General features: G+C 46.1%; 1 protein-coding gene across 3 annotated transcripts; it reads left to right on the top strand.

The window, feature by feature from the left end:
- Nucleotides 1-1,315: 1,315 nt before the first annotated feature.
- On the top strand, nucleotides 1,316-23,446 carry LOC120041083 (nocturnin-like). 3 transcript variants are annotated; one of them, XM_038986046.1, is made up of 4 exons: nucleotides 1,316-1,780; nucleotides 20,844-21,155; nucleotides 21,311-21,642; nucleotides 21,879-23,446. In XM_038986046.1, the coding sequence occupies exons 1-4, from the start codon at nucleotides 1,447-1,449 to the stop codon at nucleotides 22,425-22,427; spliced, it is 1,527 nt and encodes a 508-aa protein (XP_038841974.1). In that variant the 5' UTR covers nucleotides 1,316-1,446; the 3' UTR covers nucleotides 22,428-23,446. The 3 variants fall into 3 exon arrangements, with proteins under 3 accessions (XP_038841974.1, XP_038841976.1, XP_038841975.1); XM_038986048.1 differs by lacking the exon at nucleotides 1,316-1,780 and adding an exon at nucleotides 2,680-2,771; XM_038986047.1 differs by lacking the exon at nucleotides 1,316-1,780 and adding an exon at nucleotides 16,433-16,620.
- Nucleotides 23,447-23,838: the final 392 nt, after the last annotated feature.

Below are 23,838 nucleotides of genomic sequence, written 5' to 3'. Positions count from 1 at the left end.
ACAGATAGAGGTAGTAAACCAGAGGGAGAGGAGGCTGTGTTGGACCACAAGGGTGATGAAACATACAGCTAGAGGTAGTAAACCAGAGGGAGAGGAGGCTGTGTTGGAGCACAAGGGTGGTGGGACATACAGCTAGAGGTAGTAAACCAGAGGGAGAGGAGGCTGTGTTGGAGCACAAGGGTGATGAAACATACAGGTAGAGGTAGTAAACCAGAGGGAGAGGAGGCTGTGTTGGAGCACAAGGGTGGTGGGACATACAGCTAGAGGTAGTAAACCAGAGGGAGAGGAGGCTGTGTTGGAGCACAAGGGTGGTGGGACATACAGCTAGAGGTAGTAAACCAGAGGGAGAGGAGGCTGTGTTGGAGCACAAGGGTGATGAAACATACAGCTAGAGGTAGTAAACCAGAGGGAGAGGAGGCTGTGTTGGAGCACAAGGGTGATGAAACATACAGCTATAGGTAGTAAACCAGAGGTAGAGGAGGCTGTGTTGGAGCACAAGGGTGGTGGGACATACAGCTATAGGTAGTAAACCAAAGGGAGAGGAGGCTGTGTCGGAGCACAAGGGTGATGAAACATACAGCTAGAGGTAGTAAACCAGAGGGAGGGGAGGCTGTGTACCCAATAGAGCAGGGTTTCCTCCCTGGGTGCACGTTTAGTGTTTTTCCCAGCACTACACAGCTGATTCAAATGATCAAAGCTTGATGATGAGTTGGATATTTTAATGAGTTGTGTAGTGCTGGGAAAAACCCCAAAACGTGCACCAAGGAGGGGACCCCAGGACCGAGTTCAGAAACCCTGCAATAGAGGACTAATAGCGCCTTGATCACACTAAGCGCAAAATAGTACGAAGCATCATCTGGATAGCTGCGCAACAAAAGTTCAACATTCACCTTCTGCTAGCATTTCTGTCAAGCCGTCAAACGCATACAGTTTGACGCATACAGTTTGACGGATTCGTCACCATATGCACCACAAAGAACGCACTGCAAGGCAAACGCAACGTTCCATTGGACACGAAGGTACTTATGGTGTACCAAAATGCATTACACTGTCGGTGTGATCGAGGCGGAAGCAAATTAAACTAAGACCCATGCAGTATTTATTTTTAGGGATTTAAAATGTAATTGTATTCCTTGACGTTTCACAACTACCACGATGTGCGTTCTACATGGTTGCCAGTGTAAAGAGAGTAATGTTTCTTTCAGAATGAGAAGTGGTTACAAAACCTCTGTACTCAGTGACACCCAAACCTGCTTGGCAGGACTTGCTGTTATTACGAAAGGAGAAGCGGTGTCCCTAGTTACGAAAGAGTGACTGGAAGTGTCCTTTTTCTGAAGGTGGAGAATTTAGGTTTCGCTTTTTGCCCATTCTCACAAGGCTCAAGATGACTAAAGAGAAGTTAACATCGTTTTTGAATACCTTTTAACCGGTAATCCGATCCGCGACATGCACGCACACAGGGAGCTAAACGGTAATTACCCCACAGGTGCGCAAAGCCCCGGTGAAAAAGAGATGGAACCACCACCGGCAAACGCTGCAATCGCCATGTATCATCAAAGTCCTGCGGCGTCACGACTGTCAAGTAGTCTACTGACGCTGCCTAAAGCGTTACCGGCTTTCTGTGCGTCCACCCACGGCATGCTCGTGAGGAACCCGGGGTTGCTGAATTCACGGGCCGGTTCTCCTTATTATTCGGTGACACACATCGGTAATCTTAACAATAAACCGAAGAAACATGCGATCCAAACATGGCAGAAATGCTTCGCAGATTCCATAGCCGGTGAGTTGGTTTTGTAACTATTGTACAGCACAATAACTCAACGAGTCAGATAAATTGTGTATCTCCTCTTAACTATCCAAGACTAATGCTAACGTTTGAAATGTTATCTTCCTGATTTCAAGACGGGCATCTTGTAAAGGTGTAACTTAGATACTGTAGCAAATTCGGGGGGTGGCCCCGACTGGGACTCGAAACCACGTCAAATCAAAACCGTTACGCAAAGAGGTCCAAACCTCTTGACGAGGTCGCTATGTGTTGGGTTCAAGTCACTACAATATAATTAATTGCGCTGTTGTTGAGAGAAGCGAACATTTGGTAACATTTCTTTGGGCTGACACTACTCTAAAAGCATCATTAATAAATGCAACAATGTTATGATTCATGTCAGTGGTATTGTATCAGGGGTAATCTCGCTTAAACTCTAAGAATATTCTATATACATAAATGCCTCCATTTATGCAAGTTGGGAATGTGCATGTTTGTTCCACAAATTCCAAAAGTCATTCCGATTATTTAACCACCAAAGCGCTGGCATTACTTCAAAGGCTCTCCTCCGCCTTTCAGACAGCAAGTGCAGGCTTTTGCTCCAGCCCTACTCTAACACCAGGAGCTTGATTCATAGATTTGGGTCAGGTATGTTAGAGAAGAGCTGTAGAAAAAGCAGACATCCATCCAGCACAGCCTCCGATTTGAAAAGGCTACCCCTGGTTCTCTGCCTCACTTTTGCGTGTGGAGGCTTTTGCTCTGGCCCTGCGCCAACATACCTAAATGTCATTTATATAGCTGCTGTTTCTCCAGTTCACCAGTAGGTGGCAGTAGAACCCATGTTTTCACACTGGCTCATTCTAATGACCTTGTAGTGCAGCTGTTGAAAAGCACAGCGCTACCACGCTTCTCCACACGGTTACACACACACAGCACGGCAGGAGTAAGAAACGCACACACAGGGAATCTGCTGAGGATATACAGCAGCAACGATAGCTCCAGTCTGGTAAGATAACGTTTCAACAGTAGCCTGTCTACCAGGATTCTAACCATGTTTTAAAGAACGTTTCAACAGTAGCCTGTCTACCAGGATTCTAACCATGTTTTAAAGAACGTTTCAACAGTAGCCTGTCTACCAGGATTCTAACCATGTTTTAAAGAACGTTTCAACAGTAGCCTGTCTACCAGGATTCTAACCATGTTTTAAAGAACGTTTCAACAGTAGCCTGTCTACCAGGATTCTAACCATGTTTTTGAAGTTTAACCTCTTCTACTGTGTCCGTTGCTCAACTCTCTTTCATTTTCTCGATCTTTTTTTTTTCATGCGCTCTGGAACAGTGATGTAATAATACCCTACTCAAGCAAACTGTTTTATTCTCTCTCTGGGGATTGTGGGTAAGATTATGTTGCCTGTTATATGATGAGTTGTTTGATGTACAGTGGCTGGTGAAAGTATTCACCCCTTTGCATTTTTAATATATTGTTGCCTTACAACCTGGAATTAAAATAGATTTTTTGGGGGGTTTGTATCACTTTGATTTACACAACATGCCTTCCACTTTGAAGATGCAAAATATGTTTTGTGAAAGAAATAAGACAAAAACTGAACTTGAGTGTGCACCCCTTAAAGTCAATACTTTGAGCCACTTTTTTTGCAGCAATTACAGCTGCAAGTCTCTTGGGGTATGTCTCTATAAGCTTGGCACATCTAGCCACTGGGATTTCTGCCCATTCTTCAAGGCAAAACTTCTCCAGCGCCTTCAAGTTGGATGGGTTCCGCTAGTGTACCACAATCTTTAAGTCATACCACAGATTCTCAATTGGATTGAGGTCTGGGCTTTGACTAGGCCATTCCAAGACATTTAAATGTTTCCCCTTAAACCACTCGAGTGTTGCTTTAGCAGTATGCTTAGGGTCATTGTGCTGCTGGAAGGTGAACCTCCGTCCAGTCTCAAATCTCTGGAAGACTGAAACAGGTTTCCCTTAAGAATTTCCCTGTATTTAGCGCCGACCATCATTCCTTCAATTCTGACCAGTTTCCCAGTACCTGCCGATGGGAAAAATATCCCCACAGCATGATGCTGCCACTACCATCCTGCACTTGATGATGGTGTTCTCGGGGTGATGAGAGGTGTTGGGTTTGCGCCAGACATAGCATTTTCCTTGATTGCCAAAAAAGCTCAATTTTAGTCTCATGGCCAGAATACCTTGTTCCACATGTTTGGGGATTCTCCCACATGCCTTTTGGTGAACACCAAACGTGTTTGCTTATTTTTTTTCTTTAAGCAATGGATTTTCTTCGGGCCACTCTTCCGTAAAGCCCAGCTCTGTGGAGTGTACGGCTTAAAGTGGTCCTGTGCTTTTTAGTCCAGGACTAGGCTTTATTAGTGTCCGGGAAACCGCCCAGTTTAATTTAGTTTTCTAGAGATAGAACCCATTAGTGGCAACACTGTTGTAGGCTCTGCCCCTTTAGTGTGGCCGACCTAACTAACTTAATCATTTTAGCCACGAGCAAATCCCTTCCATGATCTAGTAGATGATCACCCAGTGGAAACGCTGGAGGAGGCCGATCTGGCGGATGTCTAGATCACCCAGTGGAAACGCTGGAGGAGGCCGATCTGGCGGATGTCTAGATCACCCAGTGGAAACGCTGGAGGAGGCCGATCTGGCGGATGTCTAGATCACCCAGTGGAAACGCTGGAGGAGGCCGATCTGGCGGATGTCTAGATCACCCAGTGGAAACGCTGGAGGAGGCCGATCTGGCGGATGTCTAGATCACCCAGTGGAAACGCTGGAGGAGGCCGATCTGGCGGATGTCTAGATCACCCAGTGGAAACGCTGGAGGAGGCCGATCTGGCGGATGTCAGATCACCCAGTGGAAACGCTGGAGGAGGCCGATCTGGCGGATGTCTAGATCACCCAGTGGAAACGCTGGAGGAGGCCGATCTGGCGGATGTCTAGATCACCCAGTGGAAACGCTGGAGGAGGCCGATCTGGCGGATGTCTAGATCACCCAGTGGAAACGCTGGAGGAGGCCGATCTGGCGGATGTCTAGATCACCCATCACTGTGCTAGCTGTGTTACTGGGCCCGTCCCTCACCGTGCTCCAGTAGAGACCTGCCAGCTGCGTTACTGGGCCCGTCCCTCACCGTGCTCCAGTAGAGACCTGCCAGCTGCGTTACTGGGCCCGTCCCTCACCTTGCTCCAGTAGAGACCTGCTAGCTGCGTTACTGGGCCCGTCCCTCACCGTGCTCCAGTAGAGACCTGCCAGCTGCGTTACTGGGCCCGTCCCTCACCGTGCTCCAGTAGAGACCTGCCAGCTGCGTTACTGGGCCCGTCCCTCACCGTGCTCCAGTAGAGACCTGCCAGCTGCGTTACTGGGCCCGTCCCTCACCTTGCTCCAGTAGAGACCTGCCAGCTGCGTTACTGGGCCCGTCCCTCACCGTGCTCCAGTAGAGACCTTCCAGCTGCGTTACTGGGCCCGTCCCTCACCGTGCTCCAGTAGAGACCTGCCAGCTGCGCTACTGGGCCCGTCCCTCACCGTGCTCCAGTAGAGACCTGCCAGCTGCGCTACTGGGCCCGTCCCTCACCGTGCTCCAGTAGAGACCTGCCAGCTGCGCTACTGGTCCCGTCCCTCACCGTGCTCCAGTAGAGACCTGCCAGCTGCGCTACTGGGCCCGTCCCTCACCGTGCTCCAGTAGAGACCTGCCAGCTGCGTTACTGGGCCCGTCCCTCACCGTGCTCCAGTAGAGACCTGCCAGCTGCGCTACTGGGCCCGTCCGTCACCGTGCTCCGGTAGAGACCTGCCAGCTGCGTTACTGGGCCCGTCCCTCACGTGCTCCGGTAGAGACCTGCTAGCTGTGTTACTGGGCCCGTCCCTCACGTGCTCCGGTAGAGACCTGCCAGCTGCGTTACTGGGTTGATACCCAGCCTCCTGTTGGCTCTGGTCCTTTTATAGAGGGCTATATAACAGTGGAGTAATCAGCACATATTATGGTTCCCTCCCAGTTAGTACCAGGCCTGTTCAAGCCTGCCTGTTTAACCGGAGCTAGGCGATGACACAGACATGGTGTGCCAATCTGAGGCAGCTGTTGTGTAATGTAGTAGAGGATTAGCTATGTTTTAATACATCTGTAGTGGTTATGTTTTGGAAACCTGTATTGTAGAATGGTGGAGTGTATTTGATTTCATTAGACATTCCCTGCAGTGCTCTATTCTGGAATTCTACAGCATAGCCGGAATGTTTGTTTTGTAGACAATGGATGGAACAGCTAAGACATCCTTCATAGACTGACATCCTGTTCTCTGTAGGTACGAGACCTGGTGTGAGATGGACAGACCTAGTATTACCTCTAGGTTGCCTGGCCGGCTGGTTGTCATGATTGTAGAGTGGCTTTGGGAACCGTTAATTATCTGTCACGTGTCATTACAAAAAACATTGAGTTCTGTGTGGGCAGTCAAGCAGTATCAGTGTTAACCATCATTTATATGGCCAGCCAACGTTTGGTCCTAAGGGTGTAGTCTAGCTATAGACTAGCTATATCTAGCTATATCTAGGGCCTAGTGGTATAGATGGGAATAGTCTAGTGGTATAGATGGGTGTAGTCTAGTTATATCTAGGGCCTAGTGGTATAGATGGGTGTAGTCTAGTGGTATAGATGGGAATAGTCTAGTGGTATAGATGGGTGTAGTCTAGTTATATCTAGGGCCTAGTGGTATAGATGGGTCTAGTTATATCTAGAGCCTAGTAGTGTAGATGGGTGTAGTCTAGCTATATCTAGGGCCTAGTGGTATAGATGGGAATAGTCTAGTGGTATAGATGGGTGTAGTCTAGTTATATCTAGGGCCTAGTGGTATAGATGGGTGTAGTCTAGTTATATCTAGGGCCTAGTGGTATAGATGGGTGTAGTCTAGTGGTATAGATGGGTGTAGTCTAGCTATATCTAGGGCCTAGTGGTATAGATGGGAATAGTCTAGTTATATCTAGAGCCTAGTAGTGTAGATGGGTGTAGTCTAGTGGTATAGATGGGTGTAGTCTAGTTATATCTAGGGCCTAGTGGTATAGATGGGTCTAGTTATATCTAGAGCCTAGTGGTGTAGATGGGTGTAGTCTAGTTATATCTAGGGCCTAGTGGTATAGATGGGTGTAGTCTAGTTATATCTAGAGTCTAGTGGTATAGATGGGTCTAGTGGTATAGATGGGTGTAGCCTAGTTATATCTAGGGTCTAGTGGTATAGATGGGTGTAGTCTAGTTATATCTAGAGTCTAGTGGTATAGATGGGTCTAGTGGTATAGATGGGTGTAGTCTAGTTATATCTACAGTCTAGTGGTATAGATGGGTGTAGTCTAGTGGTGTAGATGGGTGTAGTCTAGTTATATCTAGGGCCTAGTGGTATAGATGGGTGTAGTCTAGTTATATCTAGGGCCTAGTGGTGTAGATGGGTGTAGTCTAGTGGTATAGATGGGTGTAGTCTAGTTATATCTAGGGTCTAGTGGTATAGATGGGTGTAGTCTAGTTATATCTAGGGTCTAGTGGTATAGATGGGTCTAGTGGTATAGATGGGTGTAGCCTAGTTATATCTAGGGTCTAGTGGTATAGATGGGTGTAGTCTAGTTATATCTAGGGCCTAGTGGTATAGATGGGTGTAGTCTAGTTATATCTAGGGCCTAGTGGTATAGATGTGTCTAGTTATATCTAGAGCCTAGTGGTGTAGATGGGTGTAGTCTAGTGGTGTAGATGGGTGTAGTCTAGTTATATCTAGGGTCTAGTGGTATAGATGGGTGTAGTCTAGTTATATCTAGGGTCTAGTGGTATAGATGGGTGTAGTCTAGTGGTATAGATGGGTGTAGTCTAGTTATGTCTAGTGATTATAGATGTGTGTAGTCTAGAGCTAGTTGTATGTATGTATGTATGTATGTATGTATGTATGTATGTATGTATGTATGTATGTATGTAGTCTAGTTACCTGGCAGCTTCATTAAGTATACCCGCAAAACACCAGTCTCACCGTAAACAGTGAAGAGGTGACTCCGGGATGCGGTCCTTCTAGGCAGAGTTGCAAAGAAAAAGACATCTCAGACTGGCCAGTATAAAGAAAAGATTAAGATGGGCAAAAAGAACACAGACACTGGACAGAGGAACTCTACCTAGAAGGCCAGCATCCCGGAGTCGCCTCTTCACTGTTGATGTTGAGACTGGTGTTTTGCGGGTACTATTTAATGAAGCTGCCAGTTGAGGACTTTGTGAGGTGTCTGTTTCTCAAACTAGACACACTAATGTACTTGTCCTCTTGCTCAGTTGTGCACCGGGGCCTCCCAGTCCTCTTTCTATTCTGGTTAGAGCCAGTTTGCACTGTTCTGTGAAGGGAATAGTACACAGCGTTATTCAAGATCTTCAGGTTCTTGGCAATTTCTCGCATGGAATAGTCTTAATTTCTCAGAACAAGAATAGACTGACGAGTTTCAGAAGGAAGTTCTTTGTTTCTGGCCATCTTTAGCCTGTAATCGAACCCACAAATGCTGATGCTCCAGATACTCAATTAGTCTAAAGAAGGCCAGTTTTATTGCTTCTTTAATCAGGACAACAGTTTTCAGCTGTGCTAACATAATTGCAAAAGGGTTTTCTAATGATCAATTAGCCTTTTGAAAATTATAAACTTGGATTCGCTAACACAACGTGCCATTGGAACACAGGAGTGATGGTTGCTGATAATGGGCCTCTGTACGCCTATGTAGATATTCCATTACGTTCATCTGTACAAACAATAGTATGCAAGTATAAACACCATGCAGCCATCATACCGCTCAGGAAGGAGACGTGTTCTGTCTCCTAGAGATGAACGTACTTTGGTGCGAAAAGTGCAAATCAATCCCAGAACAAAGGCAAAGGACCTTGTGAAGATTCTGGAGGAAACGGATACAAAGGTATCTATATTCACAGTCAAACGAGTCCTATATCGACATAACCTGAAAGGCCGCTCAGCAAGGAAGAAGCCACTGCTCCAAAACCGCCATTAAAAAAAGCCAGACTACGGTTTGCAACTGCACATGAGGACAAAGATTGTACTTTTTGGAGAAATGTCCTCTGGTCTGATGAAGCAAAAATATAACTTTTTGACCATAATGACCATTGTTATGTTTCGAGGGAAATGGGGGATGCTTGCAAGCCGAAGAACACCATCCCAACTGTGAAGCACGGGGGTGGCAGCATCATGTTGTGGGGGTGCTTTGCTGCAGGAGGGACTGGTGCACTTCACAAAATAGATGGCATCATGAGGTAGGAAAATGATGTGGATATATTGAAGCAACATCTCAAGACATCAGTCAGGAAGATAAAGCTTGGTTGCAAATGGGTCTTCCAAATGGACAATGACCCCAAGCATACTTCCAAAGTTGTGGCAAAATGGCTTAAGGACAACAAAGACAAGGTATTGGAGTGGCCATCACAAAGCCCTGACCTCAATCCTATAGAAAATATGTGGACAGAACTGAAAAAGTGTGTGCGAGCAAGGAGGCCTACAAACCTGACTCAGTTACACCAGCTCTGTCAGGAGGAATGGGCCAAAATTCACCCAACTTATTGTGGGAAGCTTGTGGAAGGCTACCTGCAACGTTTGACCGAAGTTAAACAATTTAAAGGCAATGCTACCAAATACTAATTGAGTGTATGTAAACTTCTGACCCACTGGGAATGTGATGAAAGAAATAAAAGCTGAACTAAATCATTCTCTACTATTATTCTGACATTTCACATTCTTAAAATAAAGTGGTGATCCTAACTGACATAAAACAGGGATTTTTTACTAGGATTAAATGTCAGGAATTGTGAAACTGAGTTTAAATGTATTTGGCTTAGGTGTATGTAAACTTCTGACTTCAACTGTGTGTGTATATATATTAACTATGTGTGTTAATTGGTCTATTAACTTCTATATTAGGGCCAAGTGGTATAGATATGACATGAGCAGGTAAGCCAGTGGAAAGTTGTCTGGCATTTGAGTGATGGACACATAGGTATGTACTCTCTCACACACACAGTACGCACACACACAGTACGCACACACACATAGTACGCACACACACAGTATGCACACACACAGTACACGTACACAGACACCGTCTCAGAGAGAGGTTCACTCAGACAGTGTCACTTTATCCGTGCGTGACACGATGACATTTCCACCCTGGCAGTGTACTGTGTGTTCCATCCCCTCTGCTTCTCTGATGTACCCTTCTCACACTGTCTGTCTGCTCTGAGAGAGAAGGGCATATCTGTCTGTCTACTGCTCTGATATGCCCTTCTGTCTGTCTGTCTGTCTGTCTGTCTGTCTGTCTGTCTCTCTCTCTCTCTCTCTCTCTCTCTCTCTCTCTCTCTCTCTCTCTCTCTCTCTCTCTCTCTCTCTCTCTCTTCCCCCCCCCCCCTCTCTCTCTCTCTCTCTCTCTCTCTCTCTCTCTCTCTCTCTCTCTCTCTCTCTCTCTTCCCCTCTCTCCCCCCCCCCCCCCCTCTCTCTCTCTCTCTCTCTCTCTCTCTCTCTCTCTCTCTCTCTCTCTCTCTCTCTCTCTGTGTGTGTGTGTACTGCTCTGATATGCCCTTCTCTCCGTTAACACATCTGAAAAACTGCATCATGTACACAAATAAAAAAATCCATAGTCATTGAAGTAGGTCAATGTGGTTGTTGGTCATATCCTGAACACAGCTGCCCAGTCCCAAATCAATCCCTATACACTCTGGGCTGGTTTCCCGGACACATATTAAACCTAGTCCTGGACTTAAAGGCCCAACGAAGCCGTTATCATTCTAATATCAAATCCTTTCTGGATAACAGTTAAGTTCCTTACTGTAATAGTTGTCCATTTAAAATGGTCAAAAACAAACAAAAATAGTTTGTTTTCCCCTAAAATAAATGTCTCAAGCAGGAGTATTGCTAAGACTGCCTGGGAGTATTGCTAAGACTGCCTGGGAGTATTGCTAAGACTGCCTGGGAGTATTGCTAAGACTGCCTGGGAGTATTGCTAAGACTGCCTGGGAGTATTGCTAAGACTGCCTGGGAGTATTGCTAAGACTGCCTGGGAGTATTGCTAAGACTGCCTGGGAGTATTGCTAAGACTGCCTGGGAGTATTGCTAAGACTGCCTGGGAGTATTGCTAAGACTGCCTGGGAGTATTGCTAAGACTGCCTGGGAGTATTGCTAAGACTGCCTGGGAGCTAATGGGAGGGATTTGTAACTTGAATACTACCTTTTTATTGGCAGAGAGGTATGGAACTCTTTGTTATTGGTCTATTAACTTATACTGCCTGGTGATGTCACCAGGCAAGCTGAAACCTGCTGTTTAGAAGGTTCTGTGTAGATTGTATTTTCAACCAGCACGATTTTTATTATTTAATTTATTTCACCTTTATTTCAACAGGTTGGCCAGTAACACAGAGTTACACATGGAATAAACAAGCGTACAGTCAATAACAGAATAGGAAAAAAAGAAAGTCTATATACAGTCTGTGCAAATGGCGTGAGGAGGTAAGGCAATAAATAGGCCATAGTAGCAAAGTAATTACAATTTAGAAGATTAACACTGGAGTGATAGATGAGCAGATGATGATGTTGTGTAAGTAGTGATACTGGTGTGAAAAAGAGCAGAAAAGTAAATAAAAACAATATGGGGATGAGGTAGGAAGATTAGGTGGGCTATTTACAGATGGACTATGTACAGCTGCAGCGATCGGTTAGCTGCTCAGATAGCTGATGTTTAAAGTTAGTGAGGGAAATATAAGTTTCCAGCTTCAGCGATTTTTGCAGTTCGTTCCAGTCATTGGCAGCAGAAAACTGGAAGGAAAGGCGGCCAAATTAGGTGCTGGATTTGGGGATGACAGGTGAGATACACCTGCTGGAACGTGTGCTACGGGTGGGTGTTTGTTATCGTGGAAATAACACTGATCACATTCTTTCAGAATTTTACAATGTTAGTTTCACCAGCTGTTGTACAATATGATACAAAACAGAATTGACTGCACTGGGCCTTTCTTTAAAGCACTTTGAATGGAGATTCTCCATTCATGCTTTTTAGTCTTAAAGGCCCAATGATATGGGCTTAATACGTGTCTGGGGAAACCAGTCCTCTATGCATTTGTGCAGACCTGTCTGTATATATTTAATTCTTCTTCTTTCTCAATTCCTATGAAATATTACATGAGTCAGTGGAGAGCAAAACATGACTTGTTTTTAGTAACATTGATTCATTGTCACATGTAGGCCTCCATATCAGAATCCCCTTGATACCATCTGGCTTGGTGAAATGCTGCTGCCGGCAATAGACAAAATAGACAGAAGAATTTACACCGTATATACAGTACGGATACAGTAAACACACGAGAGGAGAGGACAGTTACACACGATAGGAGAGGATAGGACAGTTATACATGATAGGAGGGGACAGTTAGACATGATAGGAGAGGATAGGACAGTTAGACACGATAGGAGAGGATAGGACAGTTCCACACGATAGGAGAGGATAGGACAGTTCCACACGATAGGAGAGGATAGGACAGTTACACACGATAGGAGAGGATAGGACAGTTACACACGATAGGATAGGACAGTTACACACGATAGGATAGGACAGTTACACACGATAGGACAGTTACACGATAGGAGAGGATAGGACAGTTACACGATAGGATAGGACAGTTAGACACGATAGGAGAGGATAGGACAGTTCCACACGATAGGAGAGGATAGGACAGTTCCACACGATAGGAGAGGATAGGACAGTTAGACACAATAGGAGAGGATAGGACAGTTACACACGATAGGACAGTTACACGATAGGAGAGGATAGGACAGTTACACATGATAGGAGAGGATAGGACAGTTCCACACGATAGGACAGTTCCACACGATGGGAGAGGATAGGACAGTTACACACGATGGGAGAGGATAGGACAGTTACACACGATGGGAGAGGATAGGACAGTTACACACGATGGGAGAGGATAGGACAGTTACACACGATGGGAGAGGATAGGACAGTTACACACGATGGGAGAGGATAGGACAGTTACACACGATAGGACAGTTACACGATAGGAGAGGATAGGACAGTTACACACGATAGGAGAGGATAGGACAGTTCCACACGATAGGACAGTTACACGATAGGGGTGGATAGGACAGTTACACACGATGGGAGAGGATAGGACAGTTACACACGATGGAAGAGGATAGGACAGTTACACATGATGGAAGAGGATAGGACAGTTACACACGATGGGAGAGGATAGGACAGTTACACACGATGGGAGAGGATAGGACAGTTACACACGATGGGAGAGGATAGGACAGTTACACACGATGGGAGAGGATAGGACAGTTACACACGATGGGAGAGGATAGGACAGTTACACACGATGGGAGAGGATAGGACAGTTACACACGATGGGAGAGGATAGGACAGTTACACACGATGGGAGAGGATAGGACAGTTACACACGATAGGAGAGGATAGGACAGTTACACACGATAGGACAGTTAGACATGATAGGAGAAGATAGGACAGTTACACATGATAGGACAGTTACACATGATAGGATAGGACAGTTACACATGATAGGATAGGACAGTTACACACGATGGGAGAGGATAGGACAGTTACACACAATGGGAGAGGATAGGACAGTTACACACGATAGGAGAGGATAGGACAGTTACACACGATAGGAGAGGATAGGACAGTTACACACGATAGGAGAGGATAGGACAGTTACACACGATAGGAGAGGATAGGACAGTTACACACGATAGGAGAGGATAGGACAGTTACACACGATAGGAGAGGATAGGACAGCTACACACGATAGGACAGTTACACATGATAGGAGAGGATAGGACAGTTGCACACAATAGGAGAGGATAGGACAGTTACACATGATAGGACAGTTACACATGATAGGACAGTTACACATGATAGGACAGTTACACATGATAGGATAGGACGGTTAGACATGATAGGAGAGGATAGGACAGTTACACATGATATGACAGTTACACATGATAGGATAGGACGGTTAGACATGATAGGACAGTTACACATGATATGACAGTTACACATGATATGACAGTTACACATGATAGGACAGTTAGACATGATAGGACAGTTAGACATGATAGGAGAGGATAGGACAGTTACACATGATAGGACAGTTACACATGATAGGATAGGACAGTTACACATGATAGGAGAGGATATGACAGTTACACATGATAGGACAGTTACACACGATAGGAGAGGATAGGACAGTTACACACGATAGGAGAGGATAGGACAGTTACACACGATAGGAGAGGATAGGACAGTTACACACGATAGGAGAGGATAGGACAGTTACACACGATAGGAGAGGATAGGACAGTTACACACGATAGGAGAGGATAGGACAGTTACACACGATAGGAGAGGATAGGACAGTAACACACGATAGGAGAGGATAGGACAGTTAGACACGATAGGAGAGGATAGGACAGTTACACACGATAGGAGAGGATAGGACAGTTACACACGATAGGAGAGGATAGGACAGTTACACACGATAGGAGAGGATAGGACAGTTACACACGATAGGAGAGGATAGGACAGTTACACACGATAGGAGAGGATAGGACAGTTACACACGATAGGAGAGGATAGGACAGTTACACACGATAGGACAGTTACACACGATAGGAGAGGATAGGACAGTTACACACGATAGGACAGTTACACACGATAGGAGAGGATAGGACAGTTACACACGATAGGACAGTTACACACGATAGGAGAGGATAGGACAGTTACACACGATAGGAGAGGATAGGACAGTTACACACGATAGGAGAGGATAGGACAGTTACACACGATAGGAGAGGATAGGACAGTTACACACGATAGGAGAGGATAGGACAGTTACACACGATAGGAGAGGATAGGACAGTTACACACGATAGGAGAGGATAGGACAGTTACACACGATAGGAGAGAATAGGACAGTTACACACGATAGGAGAGGATAGGACAGTTACACACAATAGTAGAGGATAGGACAGTTACACACGATAGGAGAGGATGGGACAGTTAGACACGATAGGACAGTTACACACGATAGGAGAGGATAGGACAGTTACACACGATAGGAGAGGATAGGACAGTTACACACGATAGGAGAGGATAGGACAGTTACACACGATAGGATAGGACAGTTACACACGATAGGAGAGGATAGGACAGTTACACATGATAGGACAGTTACACATGATAGGACAGTTACACATGATAGGAGAGGATAGGACAGTTACACACGATAGCAGAGGATAGGACAGTTACACACGATAGCAGAGGATAGGACAGTTACACACGATAGGACAGGATAGGACAGTTACACACGATAGGAGAGGATAGGACAGTTACACACGATAGGACAGTTACACATGATAGGAGAGGATAGGACAGTTACACATGATAGGACAGTTACACATGATAGGATAGGACAGTTACACACGATAGGAGAGGATAGGACAGTTACACATGATAGGACAGTTACACACGATAGGAGAGGATAGGACAGTTACACATGATAGGAGAGGATGGGACAGTTAGACATGATAGGAGAGGATGGGACAGTTAGACATGATAGGAGAGGATGGGACAGTTACACATGATAGGAGAGGATGGGACAGTTACACATGATAGGAGAGGATAGGACAGTTACACATGATAGGACAGTTACACACGATAGGAGAGGATAGGACAGTTACACACGATAGGAGAGGATAGGACAGTTACACATGATAGGAGAGGATAGGACAGTTACACATGATAGGACAGTTACACACGATAGGAGAGGATAGGACAGTTACACACGATAGGAGAGGATAGGACAGTTACACATGATAGGATAGGACAGTTACACATGATAGGATAGGACAGTTACACATGATAGGAGAGGATAGGACAGTTAGACACGATATGAGGTGGAAAAATGTAATGAGGAAATGCATGACTAAATGTGTTTTTCCTACGAAATCTGTGGTCAGGAACATGACCAGATACAACAGGTCTGTGGACGTCTCATGTCACCTTTCTATCTATGGACGTATTGAGGAACTGTGTGTGACGCTGATGTGGCTGTTTGCTAATGACTGGCATTGATTCCACTAACTCTATAATCATGAACCAAACCACAAACTGTGTGTGTGTGTGTGTGTGTGTGTGTGTGTGTGTGTGTGTGTGTGTGTGTGTGTGTGTGTGTGTGTGTGTGTGTGTGTGTGTGTGTGTGTGTGTGTGTGTGTGTGTGTGTGTGTGTGTGTGGTGAAATAACCCTCCCTATGTGTACGTCTGTTTATACCAGAACGCACCCTGTGTGTGTGAATCAGCGGTTGAGATTGTGCAGCATTATATCCTGTCCCCAGGCACATGATCTGTAGTGACGCCTCATATGGACTGCTGTCGTCACTCCCTCCTAATCTCTCTCTCTCTCTCTCTCTCTCTCTCTCTCTCTCTTTCTCTCTCTCTCTCTGCTCCCTCTCTCGCGCTCTCTCCTCCCTCCCTCCGCTCCCTCTCGCTCCCTCCCTCCGCTCCCTCTCGCTCTCTCTCTCTCTCTCTCCCTCTCGCTCCCTCTCCCTCCCTCCCTACGGGTTATAAGGTGTAGTGAACATTGAGCTCACTCAGAAACACACAGACTACGTCTCTCGCACACTTGACGAGAGACAAGACTCCAAGTGTTTGTCAACCGTTATCAGAAGTTGAGCAACATTTACTGACAGTTCTTTCTCAAGACTGTCAGTCAGATATACGAGGAGGCAAGAGACTATAATGATGGAAACTATGGGTGAGCATGACTGTGGTATCTTTATTAAACTCTTATGTTAGCAGGTTTATATTGGTCGTTGTAATGGGAAATGCTCTCGTACGTCTGAGGTGACTTGTTGCAGCTGCGTGGGAATTATCTGACAGTATATTGAAAGGAAAAACCAGTACACTGCGCTTGCAAGTATCACCGGTGTTTATTCAGCTGATTGAGCTACTGGTTGTTGTAATGTAATAGATGAATTCTCCTTCATATTGTTGTGTATATCCTAATGTTTGGGTAGAACGGGTAGTGTGATGTTTAAGTTGTAGTCTGATCCTTGTTTGGTTGAGAGGGGAGTTGTTGGGGGGAGGGGTGTTCTATTTCACCCAATAAGGTCAGACTTTGCTAGGGCCCCTAGTGGGTCAACACAGAGTTGTTTATGTGGGTTAAGAAGCACACCGTTGTCTTGGTCACTGTTAAGGTGAAACAAGGGACTGGTCTGCTAGCGTCATCTCTATGTGTGTGGGCTCTGTTGTCTTTCTGTAATGAGTCTTCAGAGCTGCAATTCATTCAGATGGAGGGAATTCATTCAGAACTAAGTGCAGTAGTGATTCAGATGTGTTTAGATAAGGAGTCAGAGATAAGGGATCCTGTTGGAAAATCTCCATATGATGCATGTGGTTCATTTGTCAGCGACCGACACACACACTGAAAATGTAGACCGACATGAAGTATTTGTTTTAAGAACAAAACCCTACCTTTATGCCATCACTGTGTCTGACCTGGTTACCGACCTGGTTACCAACCTGGTTACCATAGCACCGGTTCAAACCATGCACCTGGTCATCACACCCTGGTAAACAGCCATGTCCTGGTCTCAGAGCAACAGATAGGGACATATGCTGTGTCCTCAGGACATATGGGCCATGTGCTGTGTCCTCAGGACATATGGGCCATGTGCTGTGTCCTCAGGACATATGGGCCAGAGTGCTGTGTCCTCAGGACATATGGGCCATGTGCTGTGTCCTCAGGACATATGGGCCAGAGTGCTGTGTCCTCAGGACATATGGGCCAGAGTGCTGTGTCCTCAGGACATATGGGCCAGAGTGAGGTCGGCAGGGCATATGGGCCAGAGTGAGGTCGGCAGGGCATATGGGCCAGAGTGAGGTCGGCAGGGCATATGGGCCAGAGTGAGGTCGGCAGGACATATGGGCCAGAGTGAGGTCGGCAGGACATATGGGCCAGAGTGAGGTCGGCAGGACATATGGGCCAGAGTGAGGTCGGCAGGACATATGGGCCAGAGTGAGGTCGGCAGGACATATGGGCCTGCCATTAGACCGAGAGCTAGGAGATGTAGTCCTACTATAAACTGAGCCTTACTGGTCCATGGGCGGTGTAGTCCTACTAGAAACTGAGCCTTACTGGTCCATGGGCGGTGTAGTCCTACTAGAAACTGAGCCTTACTGGTCCATGGGCGGTGTAGTCCTACTAGAAACTGAGCCTTACTGGTTCATGTGAGAGCTGGGAGATGTAGTCATACTATAAACTGAGCCTTACTGGTTCATGTGAGAGCTGGGAGATGTAGTCCTACTATAAACTGAGCCTTACTGGTCCATGGGCGGTGTAGTCCTACTAGAAACTGAGCCTTACTGGTCCATGGGCGGTGTAGTCCTACTAGAAACTGAGCCTTACTGGTCCATGGGCGGTGTAGTCCTACTAGAAACTGAGCCTTACTGGTTCATGTGAGAGCTGGGAGATGTAGTCATACTATAAACTGAGCCTTACTGGTTCATGTGAGAGCTGGGAGATGTAGTCCTACTAGAAACTGAGCCTTACTGGTTCATGTGAGAGCTGGGAGATGTAGTCCTACTAGAAACTGAGCCTTACTGGTTCATGTGAGAGCTGGGAGATGTAGTCCTACTAGAAACTGATCCTGACTGGTTCATGTGTCCAGAGAGGGCAAAAAGAGGAACACAGTCAGCTGATACTCATGTTTATCTCACACACACACAGTCAATACAAACTGGGCTGTAGGGTCACTGGTGCATGTGACTAGTTGAGAGAGAGCAAAGAGGAACGGACACACAAACTGACAGCAGAGAAATGAATAGTACACACACATAATGACCGACTGAAAGTGGAGAGAGACGGAGCCAAAAGAACACACACACTTTGGAGGAAGGAAACACACATGTACACTGACTGGCTGAAACCAGAGATGACACACACACACACTCACTCATAGCACACAGAGCTACTGTTGTTGTCCCAGGCCAAGGTACTGTTGTTGTCCCAGGCCAAGGTACGGCTCATCAGCCAGCTTTGGCAGTCAGAACCAGCTAACAAGCAGTCTTTCTGTATCCGCTCATGAACTAAACCACACACCGTCCGATAGTCCACCCATAGATGTCCTACTCAGATAGTTTTCTATGAAACACACACTGTCTGATAGTCCACCCATAGATGTCCTACTCAGATAGTTTTCTATGAAACACACACTGTCTGATAGTCCACCCATAGATGTCCTACTCAGATAGTTTTCTATGAAACACACACCGTCTGATAGTCCACCCATAGATGTCCTACTCAGATAGTTTTCTATGAAACACACACTGTCTGATAGTCCACCCATAGATGTCCTACTCAGATAGTTTTCTATGAAACACACACCGTCTGATAGTCCACCCATAGATGTCCTACTCAGATAGTTTTCTATGAAACACACACCGTCCGATAGTCCACCCATAGATGTCCTACTCAGATAGTTTTCTATGAAACACACACCGTCTGATAGTCCACCCATAGATGTCCTACTCAGATAGTTTTCTATGAAACACACACTGTCTGATAGTCCACCCATAGATGTCCTACTCAGATAGTTTTCTATTAAACACACACCGTCTGATAGTCCACCCATAGATGTCCTACTCAGATAGTTTTCTATGAAACACACACCGTCTGATAGTCCACCCATAGATGTCCTACTCAGATAGTTTTCTATGAAACACACACTGTCTGATAGTCCACCCATAGATGTCCTACTCAGATAGTTTTCTGTGAAACACACACTGTCTGATAGTCCACCCATAGATGTCCTACTCAGATAGTTTTCTATGAAACACACACTGTCTGATAGTCCACCCATAGATGTCCTACTCAGATAGTTTTCTATGAAACACACACCGTCTGATAGTCCACCCATAGATGTCCTACTCAGATAGTTTTCTATGAAACACACCGTCTGATAGTCCACCCATAGATGTCCTACTCAGATAGTTTTCTATGAAACACACACCGTCTGATAGTCCACCCATAGATGTCCTACTCAGATAGTTTTCTATGAAACACACACTGTCTGATAGTCCACCCATAGATGTCCTACTCAGATAGTTTTCTATGAAACACACACTGTCTGATAGTCCACCCATAGATGTCCTACTCAGATAGTTTTCTATGAAACACACACCGTCTGATAGTCCACCCATAGATGTCCTACTCAGATAGTTTTCTATGAAACACACACTGTCTGATAGTCCACCCATAGTTGTCCTACTCAGATAGTTTTCTATGAAACACACACCGTCTGATAGTCCACCCATAGATGTCCTACTCAGATAGTTTTCTATGAAAAACACATTTTAGATAGAAAACAAAAAGGCCTAGGTTGTCAATATGTTCTGTGTTCCAAGTCAAGTGACTAGTTAATAGGTGACCTTTACCCCTTCACCTGGCAACAACCACAATCTCACCTTTTGAACTTACTCCTGATTGACCAAGGGGATTAGGTTAGTGTGTTTTGGTTGGTCAGATCCTCCCTGAATTGAGAGAGAGGATAAATGTCACCCTTAAGCACAGATCTAGGATCAGCTTCCCCAAATCCTTAACCATAAAGGGCTGGAGGTAAAACTGACCTAAGATCAGTGTGTAGGGAAAAGCTGGTGTTGCTACAGCAGTAAACATGGATCAGTACAACACTAGGCCCTGTTACAGTGTGAGGAACCAGGCACGTGGGGAGTGAGGCCCAGGGTTCGCAGGACTTCTCCCTAGAGACTGACACCTATTTCTGGGATGGAATCAACCTCGGCCTACCCTTGTTGGCCCTTTGTGTGGTTCTATGTTGTGGGGATCACTGAGAGTTGTGGTTAAAATAGTTTGGAACTTGGTATTGGATTAAAGCGTCCTGTAAAATATCATATGAGCGTTGTAACTCAACTCCTACAATGTTTTCTATCTCCCTACACCCTCTCTCTGTCTCTCCCCAGTCTGTCCAATGGGCAGTGGTGCCAGTAGACTCTACAGCTCCCTAGTCAACAACAGCACCACTACCACCCCGCTGGCCCATCACCAGGACCCCCAGCACCCCTCCTCCTCACAGGGGTGTCACTCTCCCCCGGAGCACCCCGCGGACCCCCTGGAGCTGCTGAGGGAGTGTGAGGAGGCTCTACGGGACAGGCCTCCTCGCCTCCTCAGAGCCTTCATCTCCCCCGGGGAGGGAGAGGTGGACAGGGAGGAAGTGGACAACAGTGCCACCCAGAGGACCATCAGGGTTATGCAGTGGAACATACTGGCTCAAGGTAAATACGTTTTTTTTATTGTAGCCTTTCTTTAGCAAAAATAATCATGATCATCTCATTCAGGGTTATTAAATGGTATATTATTGCTCATTTTAATTGGCATCAAGGACAGTGAGATGGATGGATAGATTGACAGATGAATTCTCTCCCTCCAGCTCTAGGTGAAGGGATGGACAGTTTCGTCAACTGTCCCCTGGAAGCCCTGAACTGGGCGGAGCGTAAATACCTCATCCTAGAAGAGATCCTCACCTACCGACCTCACATCCTGTGTCTACAGGAAGTCGACCACTACTACGACACCTTCCAGCCAATCCTGGCCGGCCTGGGTTACCGCGGCAACTTCTGCCCCAAGCCCTGGTCTCCATGTTTGGATGTGGAGGGCAACAACGGACCGGATGGGTGTGCTCTGTTCTATGATGAAGCCCGGTTTGACTTGGTGGATAGTGTGAATGTCCGGCTGTGTGCTGTTTTAATACCCACCAACCAGGTTTGTAAAACTATGCTAGTTTAACTGTCCTTTCTTCCTTGAAGTAATCACTGGTCTGACCGTAATATGATGGAAACTCTGATTTCCAAGCACAGAGATTACCTCAAGGAATGAAGGATTCCAACAGGATCCTATTTTATAACAGGCAAGAGTGGACAGCTACTGTTTGTGTAGAGTGTTAAAAATACAGACTGGAACGTAACCGTAACTGTTTTATGCAATGGTCTTCCCTACAGGTGGCGGTCGTCACGACGCTGCGGTGCAGGGTGACAGGCCGGCGGCTGTGTGTTGCCGTGACGCACCTCAAAGCCCGGAGCGGCTGGGAATGTCTCCGTAGTGCCCAGGGTTCCGACCTTCTCCGGAACCTCACCACCCTCACCCAATCACCAGGGGGTCCTTCGGGTCCCACAGGCATCGCCCCAGACACCCCTCTCCTTGTCTGCGGGGACTTTAACGCTGTGCCTTCTGAGGACGTCTACCAACGTTTCGCCTCGTCACCGTTGATCCTTGACTCGGCCTATAAACGGTTAAGCCGGGACGGGCTTTCGGAACCGGCCTACACCACGTGGAAGATCCGGCCGACGGGAGAATGTTGTACCACATTGGATTATATCTGGTACTCTAGAGAAGCGTTCAGTGTGGACGCCGTGTTGGATATGCCTACAGAGGAACAGATTGGCCCTAACAGGCTTCCGTCGTACAACTACCCCTCCGATCACCTCTCGCTGGTGTGTGACTTCAGCTTTAAAAAGCAGGAGGAGGATCACATGGACACTTTTGATTGACAATTCAATGGATGGAGTGACGGAACGAGGGATGGAACGAGGGATGGAGTGAACAGAAGCACCATTATCCCTCCCTCTGGGGTATGATGACTGGAGAACAGGAGGGAGGAGACTACCCGCTTGGTGTGAGCTTACTTTTCATGGACTAAAACACTCTGAATGAAGGAGAGACCGAGAGGAGTAGACTGCTGAAACTAGGTTCTATGGTGCCTGTCTACAGTATAGGTGTTGTTGTACCTCTGACACTGAGGATTGCACCCTGCCTGCTGTTTGTACTATTCAACTATACTTGTCCTGGGCAGCGACGCTCCCCATCCAACCTGACAGAAGAAACTCCCCAAATTGAGGTGTGCCAAGCTTGTAGCGTCATACTCAAGGCTGTAATCGCTGCCAAAGGTGCTTCAACGAAGTAATGAGTAAAGGGTCTGAATACTTATGGAATTATGTAATAAATTTGCAAAAATGTCTTAACCTGTTTTTGCTTTGTCATTACAGGGTATTGTGTGTAGATTGATGAAAGAAAAGTAATACATTTTAGAATAATGTAACAAAATGTAAAGGTGCCTGAATACATGTGGGTATATGTCCTTTTCTGGTCTAATACTGGTCAGGTGTGTCATTAATGCCTACTGATACTTGTACCAGGGCCATGTTCAGTAAGAAAACATTATAGAAATACCACTAAATAGAGCCAACGTGATTCCTTATTGTATAAGTCAGAGATGCACGTTTGTTCTACATAGAAATATGCTGTCTGAACGTACCCCTGGTCAGCTGGGGGTGAGCGTACCACCACGGTACATTGAATTTGTAATATAAAAAGTATCTAGATATATTTTATCCAAAGCGAACTTACAGTAGTGTGTGTGGCCCCAGCGGGAAACCCATGTACTACCAACTGACCCACACAGACTATTTCCTGTCCATGAGCATCAGTCCCAGGATAACATGCAGGACAGTAGTTTTATATTCAAGCTGTCAGCCTTTGTGCAATAAAATAATCTGCCATTCTGTCTCTGTGCTGGTGTTCTACGCATTATAAATCACTTTCTACCTCACCAGTTTAAATGCCATCCAAGGCCCCCTGGTGGTAAGTTGTGGAACAATCCATTTATAACTACAGTTAACCCTCATCACCAGCAAGTGAAATGTGGATATTAACGTCTGCTGTGGGGATGGAACCTAGAACTCTGATTAAATGGTATCATACTCCAACCACCGGCGCAACTAGAGTTCTGTACTCCATCTACACACTGAATTACAGGCATGTGGTGAATACAGTCACTCTGCACGAGCCATTGAAGCCAGTCTGTTGCCACCCATTCAACTAGTTGTGGTTAAATGCTGAATGGAACTGTTTAAAAACAGAATCCCTGCAACCAAAGGGTTACTAGTTCTAGTCGGTTGGAAC

The sequence above is a fragment of the Salvelinus namaycush genome, unplaced genomic scaffold (genome assembly GCF_016432855.1).
Source record: "Salvelinus namaycush isolate Seneca unplaced genomic scaffold, SaNama_1.0 Scaffold403, whole genome shotgun sequence".
NCBI lineage: Eukaryota > Metazoa > Chordata > Actinopteri > Salmoniformes > Salmonidae > Salvelinus > Salvelinus namaycush.
Note: the sequence above shows the minus strand (reverse complement) of the source record. Positions and strands in the feature narration are given on the sequence as shown.